The following is a 23,291-nucleotide window of genomic DNA, read 5'->3' as shown; positions in this document are numbered from 1 at the left end:
ACGGGTCCAGGGACAAGCTAGCGGCAGGATTTACAAGCGTAAAACAGGATCGCGACAATGAGTTTGTCTTCCATTATCGTTTTGATAGGAATGGTATGGGGAGACTTAGGAAGCAGAATTTTGCGTTGTGCAGACCTCCTATCCTGTTTCCTCACAAAGCAGGCTATATATTTTCACAGCCGTGCAGGACATAGGCGTATCCACTTATGATTCATAAACAGAAAAAGGGAGCACAGAGGGTGCCTTATTTTTGCCGATTTGAAATGGAAATGTTTCGTAAAAGAGGATTTTTCTTTGCATTGAACACGAGCTGCAGCCTGAGATATTCACAACTTCCTCTCATCTCCTAGCAATCGTTCTATGTTCAATTTGGATATGCGCACGCTTCTGTACAGCTGAAAGCCCGGTTCTGGTTCCAAAACCAGCACATATTGATCTCCATGAGACGCATTGTGTTTATTGCCATTGTGTTTGTTTATTGGCATAGTGATTTTATTTCATGTGCTCAAAGAAAGCTGCCAGAGCAGCGCCGTGTGAAGATCTAGCAGCTGCATACCCAGGACCGCTACAATAACTTACTTGGAGCGCTGCTAACATAGAGTTAAGTAAATGACAGATTAAAGACCGATTGCTTCACATTTATGTTAAGAAACGTGAATATCGTTGTAAAGCATTCGCCAATTCTTAAGAAAGAAGATCTTTGGTTATTTAAATCCTGTTCCCCACCCAGATGATAGTTTGAACTTTAAAAACATATCTCTCCTCAGTCACATGTATAGTATATATGATTATTTCACAGTCTGATCAGTGCTCAGCTTTCTTTTTACAAAGGTTCCACTTAACATCCATCCATCCATCCATCCATCCATCCATCCATCCATCCATCCATCCATCCATCCATCCATCCATCCATCCATCCATCCATCCATCCATCCATCCATCCATCCATCCATCCATCCCTAATTCTCCATGTAGGGTTGTAGGGGGCCTGGTGCCTCTGTAGGCGCTGACTGGGTATGATGAAAGCAACAATAAGATAAACTGAATTGGGATTAAAAACATATATAGATGGATGAGGTCAATTGAACATGAAAAAACTAACAAACAAAAATAAAAACAGCTGTTTCCAGTCCGAATGAAGAATTGACTGGAAATGCACATTTGTGAACTGCTGAAATACCTGGAGAAAACTAAGACACACACACTCACGAGCGACAACATATAAACTCCACACAGAAAGGCTCCAGCTCAACCACACTGCGCAGAAACAAACCTGAAAAAAAGAAAAAGAAAAAAAAAGGGCAAGCTGGAAAAACAAAAACAAAAAACAAGAACGTGAAACAAAAGCACTAAGCAGAAATTATGATGAGCTCCACAAAAACATGGAAATAGACCCAGATATGCATAATCCCGAAAAACAGAACAAGGCCACGGACACGATAAAAACCCTTATTAAGACTGCAAAAGTTTTGATGACCCTGAACACCCTGACAAAATATTTATTACAAATTTCAATTTAATAAAACATTTAAACTAAAGAAATGGGCATTTGTTTTACCATGTTTTTACGGCACCTTTTATACTAAGAATAAAAGGACTTTACAGGGTACAAGATTACAGGCATGGCTCTACTATGAAGACAGAAAATATGAAACGGCAAAATTTAAAAACCGACAATATAGGAATATAGGATATAAGGATAAAATGTATGACTTCGGTGTCCTCCCATGCTCCTTCCCCTCCTGCTGCAGTCTATGTCCTGCTGAATTTAGCTGTTCAGCCAGTTTCCCCGGCCTGTTTGGCAGCTGACATGCCACCCAGGGAACATCCACACTAAATTAGGGACTGTCCCTAAATTGTTCTTGTGCAATAAGCCTAACAGAGGATTTAAATGATTTCATGCATAAAAACCATAAAAAACATTCAAGATGTTAAAACTAATCCAAGACTGTGCAACAAAAATTAAACGTAAACTGGACATAAAACTAACACACTACTAAAATCTGCACAACTGCATATAAACCAATCCTCCGTAACATTTATTGTGGTTATATTTGTCCAATATAAGTATTTGATGATTTGATATGACAAAAAAAACATTAAAAAAGTTGTTAAAACAAGGCGGTAGGCATATTATTTTACAGTGCCGTGTAATCAAACATTACTTTAGTTTTTGTTTGTTCCAGGAGCCTTGAAATTTTGTTAACATACAATGAAAGCAAGCTTTTTTGAACGCCTGCTGATTACGTCAATTATATGAAACTAAGTCAATGTAAAAAAATAAAAATACCACTCTTTGGAAAAACAAAGACCTACAACATAATTTGAATCTATAAAACCATCTTGAGAATTGTCTAGCTAATATGTAAATAAAGCTGGCTATTATCACCACAGCAGTTGACATGTTCATAATGTTCCCTGACAATATAACCCACAGGAAACATGCAATGCATTTAACTCTTACTGGGGAAGTTATAAACACACCAGGACGTTAATTGAAAGAATAAAAACACACATAAAATACTCCTGCACATTGTAACTAGGGTGGACAAACCAGAGTGAATCAATATAAATAATTATCCAAATTAGCGCTTTTATTGCTCACTAGAAGTCTTAGTATCAAGCAGTGGATTTTGCCAATTGAGATATGGGAAAGGTTATTTTGACTTTCCGAACAGGCAACTCTTATTGTAAAAATTTAACAAAGCAAGTGGTGTTAATTGCTGAGTTGTTTAACAACTCTTAGTCAACAGAACCACAAGGGTGACAATAGGCCTTCAGTCATTCTCGTTGTTAGCATCTTGAAACATCTGGGCTTTCTCCAGGCCCATAAACAGTTTAAGTTTCCTCAGAAAAAAGTCTCATTTTTAAACAATTTCATATTAAAACAGTAAAGAAAATGTTGCACCAGTCCTCTGATTGCAGGCTTCATTTTTAAATGAATCTGAAATAAACAAGAAATTTGCAGAGTCCATTTACCTGTTTTTTTTTATTTTTATTATTGTTCGCAGTCTCAAAAACAGAGCAAAGAAAAACTGTACTTTGCTAAAATAAATAATTGAACATTGTGCGATTTTTAAACAATTACCATAAACAGGGTTTGCTCATTTTGTTTGACAAATGTTGCTCCTCTAATCCCAGAAACGTTGCTCATCAGTGTCCCAAAAATGTGATTCTTGCCTCATCTACCTTCTACTAGCTTCCACTACTCGAGGTCTACATTCCTCCTTTCCTTAATAGGAATTAAGAAGTAATGAAATAATCAAAATCAAGCTGCCGGACGTGTTCGCTCACCCATCCAAATAATGAAAATCAGGGCCTTCACTTCCACAGGTGTATAAAATCCAGCACCTGGGCTGCAGACCTTTTCCACAAACGTTTGTCATCCTCGCTGTTAGCAGGGACAGGTAAGAGCAATCAGGTGGAGATGAGGAACATCTGAGATTAATGAAGGCAGATGAGCTGATGGGAGGAGTGCAGTTAACAGAGAAAAACAAAAAATGGCAGCAACTAGAGAACTTAAAAAAACAATGAAGAAGTGGAGACAAAAAGAAACCCATAACTCAAAAACCTAAGGATTGTAACAGGCTTAACTCGGCCTTTGAGATAAAGTGAGTGGGAATCGTATGGGAAGACGTCTCCCTCGCTGACAGGCAAATCGTTAAGGTGGTTGGGGCATCAGATTGGGATTCACCTTGGCTGTCTCTCTTTGGTGGTTTCCCAAATTATTCCCACTGGGAGATGACCCTGAATACAACAAGGGCAGCTGGAGAAGATCTTTGGGTAAAGGAAGGAGGGTCTTGGCGCTACATTACCTCATTGATGACAGAGGGTAGATTAGCCACCCTGTGAGTAATGATAGATAAGTCACCTAATTAGCCTAAAATGTCAAACTTTGTGACGGGTTCCATCATGATGGTTCACACTGTGAGAAAACAAAGGTTATCAAAAACGGATATGTTGATAACTTAGAGTCTGGTGTGCCACAATGTCTCCTGGAGTTTCTTCAGTAATGTCTGTCCTCCTCCTCTTCCTCCTCTTTTCTCTGTGACTCTATGCTCTTACAAATTGTCCCTGTTTCTCCAGACTGCAGGCATAATAGCTACTAGCACAGGTAAGACAATCACTGCTTCACAGAACATCCCATTGAGTTCTCACTCAGCCACAGTCTGGTCTGTTTTTATTTAATGCCATCTTTGAAACTGCGCTCTAGTCTTCCTCTATTACACACAGACACTGAAACACAGAGGATTTTTTTTTAATAGGTTCAAAGTTAAGGCAGAAAACAGAACCAACTATTTTCAGCTCCCTGAAGTTTGTACTGCGGAGAAAGATACTGTAATGAAAAGATATTTCTCACCATGAGACACAGAAGGATATTTAAGAAATTCCCTCCAATTGTCAATGTCATGTCAAGTTGTCCCAAAATACCATTAATTTCTAAGTGAGTCTTCAGTCAGAGGCTTCTTCAGACTCACTGTAATGCAGACCACTACAGGAGAGCCTTCCTGCACACAACCATCCCATTCTGCAACAACTCTTTGAAGAAACCTGTGTGATATGAGTTACAACAACATGTAATTACCCTTTGGCATGTATTGTTAAATTGATTTGAACAGGGTGTATTTGTAGCCTGAGTCTACAAATCAAAACTACAAACGCTGTCTGGATTTACATCTGCTTCAAAACTAAAGTTAATGCATGGGACCTATAATAATAGGACAACTTTTTTCTGTTTTGTTAGGGTTCTTAGTAAAATCACATGCATCACTAAATGGGCAGAAACGTGAACAACTTATAACAACAGCATATTGTTTTTTTTAAAAATTGCACAATCAAATGCCAGATTCTGCTCTTGAGGCTTACAAATGTCTGGTTGGGTCATGTCTTACTGCGAAAGGATACAACTGATTGTTGTTGAAAACAGATTACGTAACTGTAACCCAGACCATGGTAGGGCTCGCAATAAACAACATGTTGTGTTTCTAAAGCTTTGAGGGTGCAGATTAGTTCCCGTTAAAGAGATTCCCAACGAGCTGTGGAAAAGCTGGAAAGTTACAGAGTAACACTTGAGATCTGGAGGAAGTTAATGAGCTGAAATTTGATTAAAAAAAAAAAAAAAAAAACTCATTAAAGTCTTATTTACATTGGCAGAACCTGGTGGTCTGGAAACTCAAAGTGAGACCCAACCCTCAGCTGACAGATGTTTTGGAGCTGATCATATCCTCGAGTGATTATATCATCCAGACAAAAACGTTCACATGGCTTGATCTGTTTTTCTAAGCCTGGATACTGGGAGAAATAACTCCAAAAAAGATAAAAGACATCTGACCATGTCTTAATCCCATCTCTAAAAGATTTTCCATTCATCTTTCTGCTCATTTTACTTTATAAATCTGGATTTTATGATTTTAAAAGCTTTTACTAAAAATTCACAAGTCAACAGAAATGACACGTATAAAAACAATTCTGTCAAATGTCCTATAAGTTTAAAGGAAGTGTTTCTATGCTTTAAGTGGCCAAGAAGCAGCCAGACTGACGGCTTGCTGGGCCAAATCTTTTCATCCCCCTGGTCCTAAAGTGCTACAAAGATGTGGTAGACGTCCTTTCCAGTATCTGCCTGCATTCAACAACTGACTGCTCTAACATCCCACATCAAGAAAGCCCTGGAGATTCAATTATTGGTCAAGTTTAGTGAGCAATACAACAGCTTTCTAAATTTACTTCAGATTGCAAACAGTGGATGTCAAAAAAATGGATGTCAAAAAAAGAAGCGGTACTTGGAGACTTTTTTAGCTCTGCTTCAATGTGGACCAGTACAAACCATCGCTCCAGCTCACCATGATTGCCTTAAACAATGAGTGATTGTTCTGTTTTATTTTTCTTTGCTCCATCCCAACTGTGGGTAAGAGTTGGAGCAAAACCCCGAACCAGCCTGTCAGTCTACCACAAGCCAAACAGAGGGACAGTCATGCAGACTCACATTCACTACTTCACTATAACAAACATCCCCACATGAATGGGAAGGGACATTCAAAATTTAAAATGTAAAAACGTAAAAAAAAAGAAATCGTGCTGTTAGGCGACAGACTGACAGCATCAACCTGCACAGACCAGTGACCTGTTTGTCAGATTCAGATATAAAATTCATCTCAATAAGAGAAGCAAGACTGCTGTGCACAGGAGACAGACAAGGAGCCGGGAATACAAGCAGTAAAGTGAAGTATCTTTAATATGCATACACTTATATACACTTGAAAAATAATCTCAAACCTGGAACATTTCACATTTGTCATATTATAACCACAAACTCTAATGTTTTTAGTAGGATTTTTTCCAGCCAAACACAGTGCTGCATTTTAAAAGGTTTATTTAAGAAAAACAGAAAATCTGATGCCCGGCGATGCAGAGCGCAGACTGCTGGCAGCAGGAGATCATCGGCGGGATGAAGGATATCCGCAGATGACCGGAGGCTTGGATCAGATCCGTAGGACAGGCGTGAGTCATTAACGTAAGGCTGGACAGAGAAGACAGATCCGAAGAGCTGGGCAAGGCTCGTAGTCGTGAGATCAGTCTGTGTCGTCCAGAATACTGAAGGCAGCGTAGATGCCAGACTGAGGCTCGGCAAAACAGGAAAATCTGTGAAAAATGCAGTCTAGGTCAAAACTTATAATCAGGGCAGGCGGCATGGTGTTTGTCCATCTTATAAAATATCAATAAACTGCACTGAATCTTCTGGTCCAAAATAATACATTTTTTTTTTTTAAGAGATATGAATACATTTGCATTTATTGAGATTCCAAAATGAGTAATTTTGGAGACAATCTCTGTGGTGGTTTTTAATAGATGCTATTTTATTGACAAAGACTACTTTTCAAACCTCTTTGGCGATGACCAGCCCACATACCTGCAGTTAAACCCAAACTCTTTATACCCCTGGCAGGTTTAGATGTAAATTTATAATTTTATATATACCATATATCTGGGTATTCAGTTTGTGTCTAATAGGAAATGAGACAGACCTCTGATAAAAATAATCAAACATGTTGTTTTTGTTAAAAATATTTATCTGATTTAAATTACGTCCTATAAAAATGGCATGTCAACAATTTTCATGCTTTCCTCAAAATCCACGGGGAAAAAAAGCTTCATTAGTATCACAGCACTCAGTTCCTTTTTTTAAATTTTTGACCAGCTATTTTTTTTATGTTTCCACCAGTATTTTGCAATTTATCTTCGGTGATTAGCTCCAGGTCTTTGAGGTTGGAAAGGCTTCTTGCCATAACCCTAATCTTTAGTTGCCTTCACAGATTCTTCATCAAATTTAAGTCAGTAATCCGGCTTGGCCACTTTAAAAACGTTAATCTTACTTTCAGTGTGAAGAAACATGTTGGTCAAATTTAAAGACTGCTTTAAGATAAATCTGTCAGGTATGAATAATTTTGAGCTTCACTGTGTCTGATTAGAAAAACCAAACTAAACTCCCAGCTGTGTGAACTTTTGTCAAACTTGTTACTTTCTACAAAGAGTGTCTGTGAGAAACACCAGTTATGAAACTCATAAATATACTTTATTTCTCTCTGTACTCACTGGATCAGATTTGTGCAAAACAATAATAATAAGCCATTCCTCGAAAAAAGATTTGGAAATAAGTCCTGGAAGAACATAAGAATTACAGACAGTTTCTGCAAACTTGAGACGAGTTGCTGCCAATCGCCGTTCTTTCCTCTCTCCTGGAGCCTGTAAATCTCTGCCGTGGCCCTCTGGCATCGGATTCACCCTCCTCCTCCTCCTCTCCTCTTCATCGAGTCAAAGTCTCTCCCCTGCAAAGGCCAGAACGACCGCATCTGATCTTCAGCACCAAGGGTGGAAAAACAAATGCTGTCACTGCTTTTCAAGGAAAGTGCTGTCATGTTCGAAGAAGGGTAACAGCTCATCAGCCAGCTGTCGCTCACTGGGAGCAACTTCTGAAATGTGAGAGGAACAGCTTTCATTTGTGAACTTAACTTCTTCAAATGTAAGTACAAAAGCGTAGAGGTCTCAGTTTCAAAATCGTGCATCCAGCAGCTTTGTGATGACAACATGCTAATTATCTCAGATGTTTTGTGTCAGGTTGGTGCAAGTGAGTGTTTAATGTATTACATTAACACGTAAACAAGCCAAAGATTTTTTTCTCTCTACCAGGGACATATTTTTCACACATATTTTAACTTTAGAGCACATGTTTTGTATTTCAAGGTCAAGTCAAATATTCTGTTTTGTTTTATTTATTTATTCTTTTTAGCATCATGCTGCAAAGAGGTTCGGGGTAATTATCTGGTGTATAAATCAGTTATTAACTGGATACCAATGTCGTCTGTAACTTCAACGCCACTAGCTGGAAACAGTACAGGTGCATCTTGAAAAACCGGAATACCATGAAAAAGTTCAATAATTTCGGTCACCCATCTCTAAAAGTGATACTCATATATATATATATATATATTCATTATACATAGATTGTAATATTTTCTTTATTTCTTGTCGCTTTCATGATCATGGCTTACAGATAAAGAAAAATCAAAACTCATGGGCTCAGTAAAACAGAATATTACATAAGATGCCCGTGCAAATTCTCAGTTATCCTGGTCATCGCAAGAGCAAACAGGCTTAAATGATCCTTGATTGTTAGAAGCTATTGAATATAAGCAATTCAATAGCCTCTAACGACCCAGGACAGTGGCGGGTGGGTCACTGATTTGCATGGACCTCCATGTCCTTAAAAACAGCAGCGCACCAACCGCAGGTTGCTCAAGTGTGAGCCACCAGAATTGACAAAAGCTTCTGGATCGGTGTTGAAACGTTTTTAGAAAAAACTGAACGAAAGTCCGGTTGCCTCCGATTTAAGCCTGTTTGCTGCTAAGATCAATGAAAAAAGATATTTTGAATAGAAATGTCAGGATTCTGAAAAGGACATTATTTCTATGCACTCTACATGGTTGAGCCTCTGATTGTGTGAATTACTGCATAAATACAACGTGGCCAGGAGTAGATCACCCTGTGGTTCTGCTCAGGTGTAATGGATACCCAGGTTTTTTTGACAGTGGCCTTCAGGTCATCTGCATTGTTGTGTTTGGTGTCTCTTCTTCGTCTTAACAATACTCCATAGGTTTGCTATGGGGTTCAGTCCAGGGCAGTTTTCTGGCAACACCATGGTCATTGAATTCTGTTACGTTTGGCAGGGTGTCCTGCTGGAAAGGTAAATCAGCTTCTCCATAAAGATTGTCAGCAGAAGGAACCATGAAGTACTAAGAATGTCCTCAGAAAACCTTTTTTACTTCTTGGCCCAGGTAAGATGCAAGTAATACGCATGTGGCCCATGGGTAGGATTCGACTATACACAGTGGTTCATGATCCATATATCCTTAGCCCTCTTGTGTTAATGTTGTGATCCTCAGGCTTATGTTCATGTTCCTGGGGATCGTGCATTCTGTAAGCCTCATTTAGTATATATTTTATTAGTCTGTAGATTCTGTTTCTTCTTTCTTGTTTCCTGTCATAGTATTCTGGTCATTATGGATTTAGTTAATTATAGTTCTATTCGATCATTGTTTACCTGTGCACTTAGCTTCTGTATTCTGTTTAGTCTTTAGTAGGTTTATTTAGTTAAAGTGTCTCTCTCTCCATTGCAGGCTTTGTGTTCTTGTTAGGTTCTGTTTTCCTTCTTGTCTCTGTCATCTCAGCTCATTACCGTCATATCATTCACCTGTGCTAATTACCTTCACCTGGCTTCCCCTCTGTCCTTCCTGGTTTCCTCTCACTCCTTGTCGGATCCCTTGTTTTGCAGTAGGTGCATCTGGCCTGGCGTTCTGTTAGCTGTGACACCATCTGGGGGGAGGGGCGGGGGGCAGATCATCTGTCATTACCCTATAAAATAGAAAGGATTCCTGGATCAATGCTTCTGTATTTTATAATTTTTTTGTATCTCTCTTCTGTCTTCTGAAACCTCCAGTTGGTCGTGCTAGATGGCCGTTCACACTGAGCCTGATTCTGCTGGAGGTTTCTTCCTGCTAAAGGGGAGTTTTCCTCTCCACTGTCGCCACATGCATGCTTGCTGCAAAGCCATGGACAATGCAGACGACTGTCCACTGTGGCTCCGCGCTCTTTCAGGAGGAGTGAATGCTGCTTGTCAAAGACTCGATGCAATCTGCTGGATTTCCTTAGAGAGGAAACTTTGACCAATCTGTGTGTATGATTTGATTGAATTTGACTTTGTAAATTGCCTTTAGATGACATGTGTTGTGAATTGGAGCGACATAAATAAAACGGAAGATTGCAATTGAATTACAAATATGCAATAAGACTTTCATTTTCTAAAATCATTGACCATAAATGTTAGACCTTTCCATGATATTCTTATTTTTTAGTTGTACCTGTATATATCCTTATAAGACCATTATTCAGTGTAAACAAGTACATTTATAAATGAGTATATGTTGCCTATTCATGTCAGATCCTTTAAATGTCACTCATCTGAAAAAAATTCTTTAACTTGATTTGTTATTGTTTCTGTGATCCCCCCAGACCCAGTCAGCTGATAGCTCTTGCCAGTGTCTAGGTGTAATCATAAGAACATTTATGCTCAGCTGACCTTCATGACAATAACTGGGGGGCCTCAACCATCACCTCATTGGCCTCCTGCCCAGCATGTCTTGGCATCCAGTGCCAGAGCTCTGAGAAACTAAATTAGCAGCAATGAATCCAAGTACTCTCGCTCATCTGTGAGTTTGTTTTCTCTCCTCGGCATGCAACTGCATTTTTGTCTCTAGTAAAATGCTTTCCGTAATAAATCAAAGGCTGTGGGTTTTGAAGTGATGCAAACTGAGCCTTGTTTGACTGTATGTTTCACTTCAGTTGGACAAGACTAGGATTTCTAATGTGCACAGTTTGTATTGTTTTTCTTATTTCTCTCAAGAATTGAAAGATAGGGTAGTTTTCTACAAGATGGATCTTTGCAAACTCCACAAAATGTGAATGAGCAGGGGGCTCAGGACGCAGCCCTGAGGGGAGCCCGTGCTGAGGGTGATGACATCAGAGGTGTTCTGTCCGACCCGGATTGACTGAGGTCTGTTGGTGAGAAAGTCTAGCAGCCAGTTGCGAAGGGGGTGCTGAAGCCCAGATGTTCCAGTTTTCCACCAGATGTTGTGGGATGATGGTGTTAAACGCTGAACTAAATTCCAGGACTAGCATCCGCACGTGCATGTTCTTCTCCATCAGGTGTGCTAGGCTCAGGTGAAGAGCAGAGGAGATGGTGTCCTCAGTGGAGCGGTTCCGCCGGTAGGCAAACTGGAACGGGTTGAATGTTGGGGGGAGACTGGAGACGATGTGATCTTTCACCAGCCTTTCAAAGCACTTCATCATGATGGGAGTCAGTGTAACAGGCCGGCAGTCATTAAAGCAGGTGACTTGAAGTTTCTTCGGCACCGGGATGATGGAGGCAGACTTGAAGCATGCTGGCACTGTGGCTTGGTCCAGCGAGGTGTTAAAAATGTCTGTGAGGACACCAGCCAGCTGACCTGCACACTCCTTGAGGACCCGCCCAGGTATGTTGTCTGGACCTGGGGCCTTCCGCGGGTTAACTCTCCTCAGAGTCTTCCACATGTCAGCGGTGTCAAGGCAGAGGACCTCCTCTTCCTGGTGGGGAACAGCTTTCACTGCTGGAGTGCTGTTTAGTGCCTCAAACCTCCCAACAAAGTTATTTAATCGGTTAAGGAAGTCAGCATCAGCTTCACCCACTGGGGGGTAGGGTGTGTTGTAGTCTGTGATCGCCCGTATGCCTTGCCACATGCTCCTGGTGTTGCTGGCGTCGTGGAAAAGATCCTGGATTTTTGGTCTGTGGCTTCAGTTTGCTAGCCTAATGGCACGGTTCAAGTTGGCTCTTGCTGTCCTCAGTGCCTCCTTCTCGCCAGACTTCGACAAACGTGCTTTTAGCGTTTGTCGAACCTCCTCAGCCATCCAGGGTTGTTGGTTGGCCTGGGTGATGATGTTCTTAGTGGTGCTGAAGTCCTCAGTGCATTTGTTGATGTTGGCTGACACAGTCTTGGCGTAGGAGGACACAATCATGGCATACTCATCAATGTTGATCTTGTTGTCGTATTTACATTGAGTCATCTGGATTATATAACATTGGGTGCCTAAAACAAAATTTTCAAAGAGCATTGTTTTTCCTAGCAAAGGAGCAAAACCTTTGGTTTGTATATTTATCCATTGTTTCATTGATTGTTTACTATTCTTCAAGTCTCATGATACTTCTTATTGTTTTTGTGGATTTTGTGTTACACTTCAGTGGTTTAGCATCACTTTTACATATGTGACTCAGCTTGGGACTCATTTAGTGTATTTAGTCCTGTGACTCATTCTGTTGTCTATTTGGTCACATTGACTGTTAGTTGTTGGGGTTTATTTGTATTGTTGCATGCATTGACTATCTAATTGATTTGCCTCTTTGTGGGATTTTACCGCACCTTCGTTTCTCTATTTTTTGTCTTCAATCTTTGTTCCTTCTTTTCAGTGAATCCCCTAAACATATTTAATAGAATTAAATTATCCTCCATACAAAGAATGGATAGACAACAGAGTCGTTTGCTCCCAGACTGCAGGTTGGTGATCGCTATAGTTTCTAAAAGTAGAATGGGAGAAAGATATTTTTTAGTAATCAGGGTGTGGAACCAGAGCCCACTTTTTGTACATGAGGCAGACACCCTGTCTACTTTTGAGACAAGGCTTAAAACTTTCCTTTTTGATCAAGTCTGTAATTAGAGTGGCTTAGGTTATCCCAGACTATCAGTCATTATGCTGCTATAGGCTTAGAGGGCCACAAGAGAATATACTTATCACTTTCTACTCAAGTTTCTTCTAAAACTCAATTTCAGCATTGTATGTCTTCCACTAACCTACTAAAAGATAACTAATTAAGCTGTCTCTTCATTTTTCGTTTTAATAAAAGATATGTCTAGCTTGGTGTGTCAGTTTTATCCCAGATGAGTCTTTGGCTGAGCTGTACCGCTTTCACAAACTGTGCATGCACTTTGCCTTTTCTTGGCATAGAAAGTTCCCCTGGCTCACCGCCCTGTTTTTCTTCTGTTGCCTTGCTATGCTCACAACTTCCAGCCAATAGAAGCAAATGATTGCTCATACAAAACGAGGTTCAGTGTTTCATCTCTTGACAGGTAATGGTTTCTTTCCACTGTTTCCACATGCTTGCTAAGAGCCAGGAACTGTCCCAAACTCAGTTACCAAATAAAATCATCTGGGCTTCCTGAAACAGGTGAACTTCTACAAAAAAAAGCAACAAGTTATCAACTGAACTTGACCTCTTTTTATCATAAAAAACGAAATTGAACCCCTTGTGATCTAAGCTTGGCTGTTTGATTGTATTTCACTGAATTTAGCTGAATGGAGTCAGGCCTAAAATAAGATTCTGTATGACTGACATTGGACCTGTTTTGTCTTTACTGTGAGATAACATTTGCTGCTGTATAAAAAGCCAGAATGAAAAGGTTTCATGTGAAATTTTAGGCTATTATATCCCTAAAATTACACAACTGACTGATTCATTGACAAAGACTTGTACAAAACTAAAAAGCATCTCATAGCCTACAGTAAACGCGGCTTTATGCTGGTTATAAAAGGCTATATTTCCTCCTCCGCACCCGGGTCTCCACACGAAGCAGCGCAACCATTTACCTCCCGCCCGGAGGTCCGCAGCCAATGACGGGGCAGAAGTTCACTTGCGCTATTTAAGACGCATTCGGTCCAAGGTGGCTCAGATAACAACGCTGCGCGCCCAGCAGGACGGAAGCTACAGTTCATAGAGTCTACTTCGGTGTGAGACTGACATTAATAAGAGGATTTCTCTGAAAGGATTTGCGAAGAGATGAGAGCCTGGCAACTTTGGTTTCTTTGCTTCGTGGTGTTGAACGCAGATGCGCAAAAAGTAACTTCCTTGGAAGAAGATCTGACTGATTCCGCGTTTGGTGAGTCCACGTCCACTCTGATGCGCACACGCACACGCGCCTTCATACATATAAAGCAGGGAAAGTAACAAGATGAGCAATTAAATGTCTAGGACTGTGAATTCAGTCGCCTCAGTCACGATGATTTATTGTACCACAAACTTTAATCTATAATCACCTGTCGATGCCTAAACAAACCCTTTTACCCTGTTACAACTACTCCAAACTTATTTTCAAATAAATAAATAAAAGGATATCAGTGAATCAGTTTCATTATTTAATCGGTGTCTGAATGATCCAAGAAGTTTAGAGAGAGTCTTGCAAAAGCTTTAAAAATCCTTTGAACGTTTTCACATTTTTATGATGTTAAAAAACACTTTTTAAGAGGGACCAGCACAAAGTAGTTAATAACTGTGCAGTGTGGTTATTTTCCTGATAAAGTGCCCAGTGATGGTACATTAACAATATCAATTAAATTCATTAACTTTGCATAATTCTGCTCTGATTTAGTTGACACCAAAATGTATTTTTTTATTTATTTTTTTAAATTTTTTGCTGACATGCTGGTGCACACATCTCTGTATATACCGTCCCTACTGTGAAATATGGTGGTGGCAGCATGGTGCTGTGGGGGGAAACTGGTCAGAGTTGATAATGGTCCCCACCCCCTAAGAAAAAAAAAAAAAAACTGGTAAAAGTTAAAATAGATATTAGACTGGATCTGAGATTCACCGTCCAGCAGGACAGCAGCACCAATCATACAGTCAGAGCAGCAGTGGGAGAAGGATTTAGATCAAAGCATATTCATCTGTACGAAGGGAATCAATCTCTGGACCTAAATCCAATTAAGAATCTGTAAGACTTGAAAACTGGTGGTTTGTCTTCTTTCTGTCATCCAGTATGATTGAGTTTGAACCATTTTGCAAAGAAAAATGGCACCGATTTCAGTCTTTAGATGTACAAAGGTGATTTATGTCCAGCCTTTCCGTGCAATCCTTGTCTGGGGTTGTAACTCTGAAAATCAGCCCACCCTGAGCTTTGTTGGGTAAGATGAGCATACAAGGATCACTGAGGCCGGAGTAATTATAGTGTGGCAGACGGCAGGAACAAAGGTGGGAAAGAAACATCAGTAGAGTATGTGGAAGTCTGTCCTGGCCAAATGAACCACTGTAACCCCTCATCTCTCATCTTATCTAATCTAACAGCTCTTTACTGAGGCACTCTGAAGTGCAGTTTTTTTTTTTTTTTTGTAGTTAGTCATTTATTTAGGCTTTCTGCCTTCAGGATATCTCCTAAATATTTGTTAAGGCTAAATCCTATTACCGTAATCTCCTCATTCAGGCAACTCCCTTGACCCTGTGAAAGATTTGTTCGATGACAAGGATGGCCGTCGTGGATCTGTTGCAAAATTCTCCCTGCGTAATCCATCCCATCCCGACGATGATCTCTGCTACATTATTCCCGGCCAACCAGAAACCCTAGCTGCCTGCGCCTTCAACAGAACATCCAAAACCTTCCTGGTGATCCACGGATGGACGGTGAGCTCAGCGGCCGTGAAAACCCCGGCTAGACTTTATTTAAAAGTTGCTGAGGTTTGCTAGATTTCATTAAACCAGACTTGGTTTTAGAGGAGGTGTAAATTAACCTTTGACCGCGCTGCCAACAGCTGAGCGGCATGTTTGAGAGCTGGATGCCGAAGTTAGTGTCGGCGCTGTATGAGAGGGAGCGGACGGCCAACGTCATCGTGGTGGACTGGCTCAGCTCGGCTCAGAACCATTATGCAGTCGCAGCGCAGAAAACCAAAGCAGTGGGAAGGGAGATCGCGCGCTTCATTGACTGGATGGAGGTGAGTGGTCCTGAGAATCACTTTCACAATTTGTATGATTGACTTTGTGTATAATATCTTTCGTTGCACTAGATCATGGGTCTGCAACCTGTGGCTCATTGGACCTTCCACAGTGGCTCTTAATAACTTTGGCTACAAATCATATTTTTATTATGGTATTTGAAGGTAATAATGATAATAAATGCAGGTTTTAGCAGTTTTTTCTTGGAATAATTGCTTTTAATTTTTACAACAGAATGATGATAAAAGTGCCAGTAATATTTAATTTTAAATCAATATTTTTTTAGTATGTTGGAAACTGATTTTTTTTATATATCATTATCCACAAACATCCCGTCCATCCTCTTTTTTTAAACCTCAAAATAGACATAAAAGGGCATTTCTTTAACAATGACAACATATTTCCTACGGTAGATCTTTATCAAAAATTATAACTTGTCTTTTTTCAAAAGGCCAGGCTACATTTTCGGCTCTGAACGAGTTTAATTAAACTGGTCTGTAGGCAAAATGGCTCTTTATACTGTAAAGGTTGCAGGCCCCTGCACTAGACAGATGTTCAGTTTGTGCGTCTTTAATAGTCTCAGTGTTAGTTAGCCCTTCTCAGATTATGACTCACCATTTTAACAAGTTGCTTTGCAATGAAAAAGTACATTTCCTTCTTACAGGTTTTTTTCTGGTTTTGGTTTTTAATAGACATAATTTTTTTTAAAACTATTAAACACTTTAATATCGGCTGAAGATTAACAAAATGCAGCCTACAAATAATAGACAAAAAAAGTATTCATACCAACCTGGTCCTATGTGAAGAAGTAATTTTCCTGTGTACCTAATAACTAGTTGTGTAACCCTTGGAGAAAACGGCCGATTAGTCTTTTTGCATGAGGATGAGGAATTTCAGCCTACTCCTCTTTGCTGAATTGTTCTCATCAGCCATATTTCCAAGTCTCTTCAAGGTCCTGTGAAGCATCCCAATGAGATTTAAGTCTGAACTTTCAGTATGCTACTCAGAAGCCTTCATTTAGCTTTTTTTTTAACCACTCAAAGGTGGACCTGCTGGTGTGTTCCAGGCCTCCGCCCTGCTGCATAACCAAAGCTTGCTCGAGAATAAGGTGAACAGTTTGATAGGCAGACATTCAATTTCATGATTGACGGGCAGAGAGCAGAATTGACGGCCTCGTCATTACAAGAAGTCGTTTAGGTCCAGGAGCAGCAAAAGCAGACCATCTCACCACCATCACCACTGTCTTTGACTGTCAACCTGATGGTTGTTTTCTAAAATGTGCTGGTTTCACACCAGATGGGATGGGATGCTATCAGTTCTCAGAATATTCCCCCAATGGTCTTGGGGATCATCAATATGTTTTCTGGCAAATGTAAGTTGGGTCTTTGTGTTCTTTTTGGTCAGCAGAGGGTTAGATGCCATTCTGCCCAGTCTCTTTCTTATCATTGAATCAAGAACAAGGCCTGCAGAGCTTCAGATATTGTTCTGGGTTCCTGTGTGTCCTCCTGGATGAAGCGTTTATGCTCTTCTACCTCTCATAATTTTAGCAGGACGTTCAATCCCGTGAAGGTTGCACAGTTCCACGTTTTCTCTGCTTGTGAAAAATGGCTCTCATTTGAGATTTACCTGAGTTCCAAACCTTAGACATGGATTTGTAACCTTTTCCAGGCTGATGAATGTCAAACAGTTTATTTATCCTTTAGATCAGAGCATCATGTGCTGGTGGAAGTTACCTTTTCACACAGGTCCAAGTTGGTTTGGATAACTTTTGTCATTCAACAAATAACCTGACTACCCTTTTGCCACTTGTTTATAGGTCGGTAAATCAGTGATGAATTAAAAAGATTGGATGACAGATGACATATGTCATGTGTTTTGTTTGAGAGTCAGATCTTTGTTCACTAGAGGATGATGTTCAGAGTTCAGTTCAAGGGGAAAAGTCCAAAGAAGTGGACAATTAAATGTTGCATAGATAATTTAACATTTCTCAAGCTGTGAATTCCTGTTTTGCAACAATGCCAACATCCAGTTGAAGTAATTCTAATATATATATATATATATATATATATATATATATATATATATATATATATATATATATATATATATATCAAAAGGGTACTCAGGTTATATTTGTCTCAAATTAAAACTTGTTTCATGATCTGAAACATCTAAATGTGTCAAAGGAGCACATCTTGTTGTCATATTTGCATTGAGCTCTCAACACAGCTCAACTTGCTGGTGGAAAAGCAATAAACCCATTGAGGCTTTCGGTTTTACACAGTCAGCCAAAGCATGTCTCAACTAAAACAGTTTTTGTTTATTATGTATCTTGCTAAAAGGAAACCACCAACATGCCTCTTGACCAGCTCCACCTGATCGGCTACAGCCTTGGGGCTCATGTGGCAGGCTTCGCCGGCAGCCATGCCAGCAATAAAATTGGACGAATCACTGGTAAACAAACCAAATTAAAATATATATTTTTTGTTTTAAAAAGTAAGATTTTCTTTTCTTTTACTTATACCAATGTCTCTGATTTACTGATGCTTCTTTTCCTTCTCTGTAGGTCTGGATCCAGCCGGACCGGACTTTGAAGGTGAACACGCCCACAGGCGCCTCTCTCCAGACGACGCCCACTTTGTGGACGTCCTCCACACCTTCAGCCGGGGCTCCCTGGGTCTCAGCATCGGGATGCAGCAGCCCATCGGACATGTGGACATTTACCCCAACGGGGGCAGCTTCCAGCCGGGCTGCAACCTGAGGGGGGCCTTGGAGAAAATCGCTAACTTTGGGATATTTGGTAAAGATTCTGCTTACACCTATTTGCTTTTTGCTACTTTATCATTGCCTGTTTATATATTTGTCTTTTTTAATGCTTGATGAAAGTCACACTTTTGTTTTACAAATATTTTTGTACTTAGGACAACTTGACGTTGCACATCTTGATAAAAAAAGGACAATATTTAACAGCTACTAAGTTTAATAGTGGTAAATTAATTTACACCAGTCGAACTTTTTATCATTTTTTCATGTTACAACCAAAGACTTCAGTGTATTTGATTTCTATGAGCTAGACCAGCACAAAGTAGAGAATAATTGTAAATCTTAAGGAAAATATGCATTGTTTTGAAAATGTTTTCACAAACATACATATGAAAAATATGGACGTCTATTCAGGCCCTTTAGTTTGATACCCCACAAATAAAACCCAGTGCCACCATTTGTCTCCAGAAGACAGCTTTAGTAAACAGAGTCCACATGTGTTTAATTTAATCTCATTATGTTTATTGTTCTGTGAAGGTTTGTTGGAGAACATTAGTGACCAAACATGAAGGTCACAGGTCACAGGTCACAGGCGGCAGATCAGAGAAAAGGCGAAGCCAGTTTATTTTCATTCATACACAAGACCATCCAAGGTGCTTTACATCGACAGCAAATAAAGCAGAAGCATAAAATAAAGAGCTGCTAAAATATAGATATTAAATGGATAAAAAAAAAAAATTCAAACATTAGTCAGACTGGAAAGCATGTAGAATGATAATCTGATGGTCTAAGCAGATGATAAACTGTTGCCTACATGCAGAATGCTATTTAACACATCACCATTTACACACCATCCCCATTGTGAAACATAGCGGTGGCAATATCATGCTAGAGGGTTGCTTTTCTTCAGCGTTGACAGGGAAGGTGGAGAGAGTTACAGGAAAATGATGGGAGTTAAATCCAAGGCAATGCTGGAAGAAAAACCCTACCATGGGCGCGGAGGTTCAGCCTCCAGCAGGACATCAGCCCAAAACATACAGCCAGAGATACGGATGAAACATTTAGATCACAGCATGGCCCCTTCAAAGTCCAGTAGAGACTCTTTGGAAATCAATGTCTGCGCAATCTCAACGCAGCCTGAGCTAATTTGCAAAGAAGAATAGACAAAAAAGGCCACATATTTTGATTGAAAATGGCTCACATGATTTAAATTTGTACGGCTCACAGCCATTTCCTTCAGATTTGTGCGCCTCTGTTAGACTCGGGGTATGTCCACCAGTTCTATGCTGACCAAATGTTAACCTGAACCTCCACAACAACTTAATGTGCCGTCAACAAAAGTCCCACTTCTCGTGCAGTGTTAGAGACGTGACCCAAAAGACCTGCAGTTGCATTTGCAGCTTAATGTGGTTGACTGAGCCAATATGAATGTGCTGCAAACATTTCAGATATTTAAAACAAAGGCTCTCTTTTCTTTCCATCACATATTTATGCTCCACTTTGTGTTTGTCTTTCGAGTAAAGTTCCAAGAAAATACATCAATGTTTGGGGTTGTAACTTGACAAAATGTGACACTTGTGACTTCGTATGCCATTCGATGCTCATGTCGGATCATTAGGTTGGTTATAAAACATGATAGTATGTCAGTGTGTTGTTATCGTTGTGAATGAATGTCAGTGGAACCGTGGTATCAAAATAAAGACCTGCCCCACAACAACATAGCTAAGAAAAGGTCAGACAAACTGTGCTGGTAGCGTTGTCTGTCAACAAGTGCAAATGGAGCAACCTGTCATGTCTCTGCTTTATCCCTCGCTCCTCTTGTCTCCTCAGCTATCAACGACGCAGTGAGGTGCGAGCACGAACGCTCCGTCCATCTGTTCATCGACTCGCTGCTGAACGAGCGGGAACCCGCCAAGGCCTACCGCTGCGGCAGCAACGACATGTTCGACCGCGGCGTGTGTCTGAGCTGCCGCAGGGGCCGCTGCAACACGGTGGGCTACGGCACGAGCAAAGTCCTCAGGCCTCGCAGCGCTCAGATGTACACCAAGACGAGAGCCTCCATGCCTTTCAGAGGTCAGCAAACCGTCATGTGTGAAGCAGGTCAACAGAAGCGATGCGAGTGGTGTTTGAATGCATTTCTACTGCCTGGGTTAAATGTGCTAATAGCATTACAGAAACAAATCTAATCCAGAATGTAAGTCATATTTGTTTGGAGAAGAGATTAGTGGTAGTTGGGATTTTTGGTTGCGAAACCATGATGACTTGAAGAGTAATTTGATCGGGTGTGATGCACGTTTTAAACTTTAATAAATCTAATTTTCTCTCACTGTTTTTGCAGTTTACCATTACCAGCTAAAGATGCACTTCTCCAGCATTGTGAACACCTCGGAGATGGAGCCGTCTCTCACCGTCTCCCTGTATGGAACCAAAGGAGAGTCTGAAAATCTGGAGCTCATGCTGTGAGTCTGCACTTTGGCCGCTTTATCTAAGGGATTTATTGCACCGCGATTTGCATTTTTTGCAACTTATGTGCAATTTTGTAACCCAAACAGTAGCTTGAGACAGAAACAATAAACAGCGATATAATCACGCACACATTAACTCATCCTTACTAGGTTTTGTTTTCATCAGCACTATCATCTTTTACGATGCATATTTCACAAGCCTGAGATAAAGACAACATTTTATTAGCAGTAGCATTTCTTATTGCTTTTCTCAGGGAGGAAAGACTTGAGACAAACAAGACACATTCATTCCTTCTGGTGACTGAAGCGGATATCGGCGACCTGCTGATGCTAACGTTTCAGTGGAAGGAGACAAACAGCTGGTCCCTCTCCAACCTGTTAAGGATGGTTTCCTCCTGGTGGTCTGGTAGCTCCGACGGTGTGGAGGTTCACAAAATACGCATCAGATCTGGCGAGACGCAACAAAAGTAAGTTGAGAATAGTGAAGCCTCTACTATATGTAAAACACGGGAAAATCTGTTTTTCTAAAATATTGTTGAAACCCACATTAATCTGATCCGTCTGTATCCCATGATATTGCACCAATCATTTGTAGGTCTTAATCTTAATCTTGTATATGTAATACAAAGTATTTTTATTTACATTGGGTTGGTTGGACTGGGTTGTGTTTGGTTTCTTGTGAGATAGCAGAAGGAGGGCTATGGTCCAACGTGTCATTAATGAAAGTGCCTCTCCCACAGTGATTGGTTGAAAGGTGGGCCAGCCTATTATAATAAATAATAATACATTTAATTTGTAATGCACTTTACATTTTAATCAAATATCACAAGGAAACACATAAGAAAAGAGAACGAATAACCATGCATGCACACACTTACCCCTAAGGGCAATTTAGAGGGACCACTTAACTTAACGTGCACATTTTTGGCTTTTGCTTGAAAGCTGGAGTACCTAGAGAGAACCCACGCATACTTGGGGAGAACAGAAAAACTCCTGGGAATCTACCAGCATTAGCTTTAAGAAATAGGTTTAATTTATCTGGGAAGTGGAAGCTCACAACAACTTTAGATCCAGCTGAATAAGTTAGACAAGCTTTAGGATTAGCTTCTTCAAAGGCTAACTACTATTAGCTTGACAAAACATATGTCTCAGATATGTATGCATAAAAAACACTTTGGTAACTCAGTTATTGACAGTAGTGTTGTAAATTACTATCTGTGCAACTGATTCAGTTAGATACAAAGTAACAGAAGTGGTAGGGAATAGTTTATTACTTGAGCTTTTAACATGAGAGGGTGCCATTTTGGATTTTGGGTTGAGGTTGTTGAGAAACCAGCAGCAGCTTTTTTTATTCTTCTGCCTCAGAAGTCAGAAATGTCCACTTCTGAGGAGAAATGGATTCAAGCAGCTCTGTGTTTCAGAGCCCACGTGTGTTTAGCTCGAAACCTGTTGATGAAGATTGATAAAGCGCCTCATCAAATGAACTGTCTCTCAAAAATGTTAACTTTGCAGGATGGTTTTCTGTTTGAAAGACCCTGATGCACGCAGCCAACCTGGGGAGGTCACATTTGTTAAATGTAAAGATGAGTGGAGGAGGAAACCAAAAAAAATATCAAAGTAAGTTGGTCTTTGTTTGTTAGTTATCATTTGCTATCGTTACATTTCTGTATAGCTGATTAGTAACCATTCTTTATTCTGCAGAGTAACTCTGAAGAACGACTGATGATGAAGTAGGGCTGGACGATAATCCAATAACAATATATGTCGATCAACAGACGTATATTGATGATAGAAAAAGGGTCAATAAAAAGTTCAACAGAAGAACAGTTTTCCTTTTGCATTCTAGCCAATCCCCCCAACCAATCACAACGTAGACCCAGGAACCAAGCTCCGCCCCCTTCAAAAAGTTCAGAGAGCACACCTTCTTTTTTCTTTTTTAAAAACTTGCAGTTTTGGTCAAAATTTGGTTGAATAAAGGGTTGAGGTTGAATTCAGTGTTTGTGTGTTCTGTATCTAAAATTAGGTTTCTAAGCAGGAGCATAAAATGGCCAGGCCACTTAAAATATATGTTTTGAATTTGTTGATAATTATCGATATCGATCAATATGATTTCTATTTTATCAACATGCTGTTTTTCTATATCGTCCAGCCCTATGATGAAGAAAAGACAACGTTAAATGACTTCTTTTTTATACCACTGAGGAAATAATTTATTACTCTAC

The 23,291-nt window shown here is 40.0% G+C and overlaps 1 protein-coding gene across 1 annotated transcript; it reads left to right on the top strand.

The window, feature by feature from the left end:
• The first annotated feature begins 13,712 nt into the window (after positions 1–13,712).
• Positions 13,713–22,923, top strand: LOC105936851 (lipoprotein lipase). The gene is made up of 10 exons (XM_012877853.3): positions 13,713–14,015; positions 15,336–15,532; positions 15,661–15,840; positions 18,184–18,295; positions 18,408–18,641; positions 20,435–20,677; positions 20,943–21,063; positions 21,324–21,536; positions 22,582–22,686; positions 22,771–22,923. The coding sequence occupies exons 1-10, from the start codon at positions 13,916–13,918 to the stop codon at positions 22,790–22,792; spliced, it is 1,527 nt and encodes a 508-aa protein (XP_012733307.2). The 5' UTR covers positions 13,713–13,915; the 3' UTR covers positions 22,793–22,923.
• The last annotated feature ends 368 nt before the right edge of the window (positions 22,924–23,291 follow it).

This window comes from Fundulus heteroclitus, chromosome 9 (genome assembly GCF_011125445.2).
Source record: "Fundulus heteroclitus isolate FHET01 chromosome 9, MU-UCD_Fhet_4.1, whole genome shotgun sequence".
NCBI lineage: Eukaryota > Metazoa > Chordata > Actinopteri > Cyprinodontiformes > Fundulidae > Fundulus > Fundulus heteroclitus.
This window is presented reverse-complemented; position numbering and strand designations above follow the sequence as displayed.